Raw genomic sequence first — 4264 nt, 5'->3', positions numbered from 1 at the left:
AGAGCAGATGCAGTAAAACAATATACTCGTTGTTTGATTTCCTGAACCGATGGCTTTTGGAATGGTGTCATGTGAAGCAACGACCCACTGAGAATGAAAATTACAAGTTAGTATTAGCGTAGCATTTTAAAATTATCATATATCGTACACATGATATATTTGCGTAAGTAAAAACCAATCTCTTATTATAAATGCGAATGTTTGGATCTATGGATGAATGGATGGATTGATGTTTGTTAGAAAATATCTGCAAAACCGTTCAATGGATCTTTATTAAATTTGGCATACTTGATAAAATAGGACATAGTCTGGAAGAACACATAGGCTACTTATTAAGTTTTTTTTAATCCCGCTCTGACAAAGTTGCAGACGTCGTCTAGTTTTTTCTCAAGTCTGCCTGTGTGTTTCGATTCTATCTAATCTCCGAAACGGCTGGGTCGATTTTGACGGAAAGGTAGATGCAGGCATGCAGGCATGTTATAGTTACTAATTTTTTCTGCGCTGACGAAGTCGCGGGCGACTGCTAGTGTTTTGAGTTGAGCCATAAAAACCCGCTCTTAGAAGTAAAAACTTTGATTTTAGAGCGATCCAATCGTTCATGGACAACTTCGACAAACTGACTATAGCTCGTGGTAGCTTCGCGTGCGGTGAACTGGAGCGCGCACTCCAGTATCTAGAATTATACATGGATGAGAGGAAAGAAAGGGTACAGGAACAATTACCTTTGTTGGCCGAGATATATGCATTGTTAGATGAACCCGATTCTGTTGCAGGTGAGTTGTTTATCGTTATTTCTGAGTGGGCCTAGCACGAATATTTGTGACAATTGCCATCTTAACATTGACAAAATTTATGCAGCGTCCCCTATCGGGCGTAATGTATACGAAAATAATATACTAATTTCGACGTGATTGTAGATAAAAACGAAGGAGATTGTCAGAAATATTCGTGCTAGGCCCACAGGTCCCTGGGTTTCTAGGTTGTAGTGTTTGCTAATAGTAGAAATGACATTTCATTTTCCGACCGTATAATTACATCTCGTTTATTTCCATCTACCGACAGTATTATTTAATATGCATTTGTTAAGCGTTTATTTATCGTTTTTTTTTTAATCTCAATCGCTTGATTAGAAAAATCACGCCGTTAACCTTGGAATAGATATTATATATGTTTTTTAACTATTTAGAAATTTCATTTGACACAGGTATTTTATCAATAAAAAGATCGGAGCCATCTTTGAAAGAGTTAATCCTCGCTCAAGTGGTGACTGGCAGACTGCAGGACGCCGCGCTATGCTACGAGAGACTGGCCCAGGAGGGACAGCTTGACAGGAATAGCATGCAAGTAAGATTACTTTAATGTTTTACCTTTTAAAATACTTTTAAAATATAACTTTAATATACTTAGACCGATTACTGAACTTACCAGTTGTAGAGAAAATTTAAACTACTTTGTAAAAAAATATTCGAACAGTCTCAAACAGCTAAGAAATAAAAATCTAGATAAGACATGGTGGAATTTAATTTCTGTATTTTAGTAGGTATTTTAATATTCATAAGCAACTAGCTGACGCCCGCGGCATTTAAAAATAAAAGACTGATTTAGTAACTTCTAACAAACGTTCATCCATCCAAACATTCGCATTATAATGTTAGTAAGATAGTTATTGTCCGGTCCGGTTTTTATAAGTGAGAAACTCGGGTTAGGTAACTTCTATAAGTAAGTAAATATCTTGGTGTTTGGTATCAGGGTATGATAGATTGCTACTTGAGCCTGGACCAGCCGTTCACCGCGCACCGGCTGCTGAGTGAGCGTGACTCTGATGATATGACGGAGCTGGCTGCGGAGCCCCTGTGGCGGCTCGGACGCTTCGAAGAACTAGATCGACTCACTCAGAAACCTGTTGTAAGTAAACTTTACTTTTAAATTATACTTTAAGACGTAATGTAGACTTTGGCTTTGCCTAGGCTCTTTGCTTAGATTTCGATGCAAGGCATCCATCCAAATATTAATATTTACAATAGTAAGATTAGTAAAATTGCTATATAGAAAAATTATATTTGAACAGTTTTTTTTGTACACCTGTCTATCAATTTCGAATAAAAATTAAGATATTTGGGTTGTAACTTAAAAATTAATTAATTTAAAATACAATATCATATAGTGTAATAACTTAATGGTTTCTTTATTACATTTTTTTATCTATTTTAATGAATTCGTATTATAATTCCAGCCTCCATCTCGAGAAAATTGGGGTCTACTAATGGGTCGAGTGCTACTAGCGTATCGTAAACAGGATCACGATACCTTCGTAGTATCCTGCAAGGACGCTACCAGCAAGTTACTATCACAAATGGACGGGAAGAGCAGAGGGGAAAGTGCTTTACGTAGCGGTTACCAAAGTGTACTAGGCTTGCATATCGTTAAAGAAGCGGAACACGCCGAAGAAGTTCTTTGTAGGTAAGGAGAAGTAAAAAGATTAGAATTTATTATTTAAAACTATAACTAGCTGTCGCCCGCGACACCGTCCTCGCGGAGTTTAAAAAAATCTTATTTAGTAGCCTATGTGTTCTTCCAGACTATGTTCTACGTATGTGCCGAATTTCATCAGCATCCTTGGAGCCGTTGTAAAGATACCTTCTAAGAAACAGTCATCCTTCCATCCACCTATCTACATTTTCGCATTTATAATATTAGGAATGTTATACATTATAATAAATCATTTAAAAATGTTTGCGACGAAAACATATTTCTATCTCTCTCTACCTTTACAAAATAAATAAACTATTTTTTAATTTTTATTATTTATTATATGATTTCTAGATTAAAGAACTTAACGGATGGTGATAATGAAGGTGAGGCGATACTAAGTCAGCTGTTAGACGAATGGCGGCGGCGTCTGGCTGTGGTGCAGTCAGATGTGCGCACTGTGGAGCCTTTGCTCAGACTCAGGAGGATATTGTTGCAACAGACACAGGTATAGTAGAAATCAAATATCTTGGCGGCTTGGAACATCGCACGAGTCGCCGAAGTGACAGCTGTCCATAGATAACCGCATTGGCAGATGTATCGTACTAAGAAATTGTTTTTTTTAGATTCGTATCTTAAATTCCGACATTTTTCAATTTTCACATAAATATTTCCAGGAGTTATTGGAACCGACACATCCAATGACGGCGAATCGCTTAAAGGCCAGTATAGGCGACCTTTGGCTTCAGAGCGCTAAGCACGCTAGGAAAGCGGGCATATATCAACAGGTAAGACAAATTTTATTTCCCTATCGTACTTTCGTCGTACATACCGTAGGTAAAATATATGCATGAGGTTGAGCAGCGGTCACTTCGCTATTTTAAAAAATAGGTTAAAGTGATGTGAAGTAAACTAATAAAGAAAGTAGATTCCACCACCAAATAGAAAAAAAGTTATAAAAGTAGAGTGTGTGTGAGAGAGAGAGAGAGAGAGAGAGAGAGAGAGAGAGAGAGAGAGAGAGAGAGAGGAATTATACATCAAATAGCCTAACATATATTTCTATAGTAAATATACTTATTTTATTTTAATTCTTCTATTATATTAAGCTAATATGTACTTTGATGATGGACATAATGTCAATTTTTTTTTTCATTTTCTCTTATTTCAGTCTTACATGTATATCCTGAATGCTGAGGAGTATCATCCTGAAGAGTTGTTTATTGAGAAATCTAAAATGTACTGGGCGCGCGGGCAACAAGAGCACGCGTTCACCACACTGCGCCGCGGACTGGACGAGACGTATCCACAGATTGATAGGCTCACACAAGAACAGAGGTAACATAGTCAAATTAGCCTTTAATGTATGTTTGTCACAGAGGCAAAGGAAAGGAAACTTTCCTTTGCCTTGGTTCAGGAGCCGTATACTGGCAACACTGGGAAGATGAGGCAGCATCCAGGTACAAGAGTAGTACAATGTGCTGCAAACCTAGCGGAGGATGGAGTGGTTAAAGCAGCCATTGTACTATTCGACGGCACCTTGAATATCACCCATTGCCCGGACCTCACTACTTGTAACATTGCAGTTGCAAAAGTGAGGTCCGAGGCGTGGACGGTAGGCTTGGTGTCCGTCTACCTGGAGCCGAATAAGCCCATTGAACCTTACCTGGACTCGATTGGCTCTGTCGTGGAGAGGCTGGGTACTGCCGACGTGATACTTGGCGGCGACGTAAACGCGTGGTCCTCATGGTGGGGAAGCCGTACTATGGACAAGAGAGGTGATCAGGTAGTAGCCAAA

The 4264-nt window shown here is 38.6% G+C and overlaps 1 protein-coding gene across 1 annotated transcript in view; it reads left to right on the top strand.

Annotated features, from left to right (window-relative positions):
- mei-41 (ATR serine/threonine kinase meiotic 41) overlaps nucleotides 1-4264 on the top strand; it is a 16749-nt gene that overhangs the window by 6582 nt on the left and 5903 nt on the right. The window contains exons 10-17 of the mRNA XM_013313520.1: nucleotides 3-106; nucleotides 583-773; nucleotides 1205-1344; nucleotides 1750-1905; nucleotides 2234-2460; nucleotides 2824-2977; nucleotides 3147-3257; nucleotides 3638-3804. Coding sequence (XP_013168974.1) covers nucleotides 3-106; nucleotides 583-773; nucleotides 1205-1344; nucleotides 1750-1905; nucleotides 2234-2460; nucleotides 2824-2977; nucleotides 3147-3257; nucleotides 3638-3804 — 1250 coding nt within the window. The remainder of the gene's footprint in view (nucleotides 1-2; nucleotides 107-582; nucleotides 774-1204; nucleotides 1345-1749; nucleotides 1906-2233; nucleotides 2461-2823; nucleotides 2978-3146; nucleotides 3258-3637; nucleotides 3805-4264) is intronic.

Source organism: Papilio xuthus, unplaced genomic scaffold, assembly GCF_000836235.2.
Source record: "Papilio xuthus unplaced genomic scaffold, Pxut_1.1 DF827542.1, whole genome shotgun sequence".
NCBI lineage: Eukaryota > Metazoa > Arthropoda > Insecta > Lepidoptera > Papilionidae > Papilio > Papilio xuthus.
This window is presented reverse-complemented; position numbering and strand designations above follow the sequence as displayed.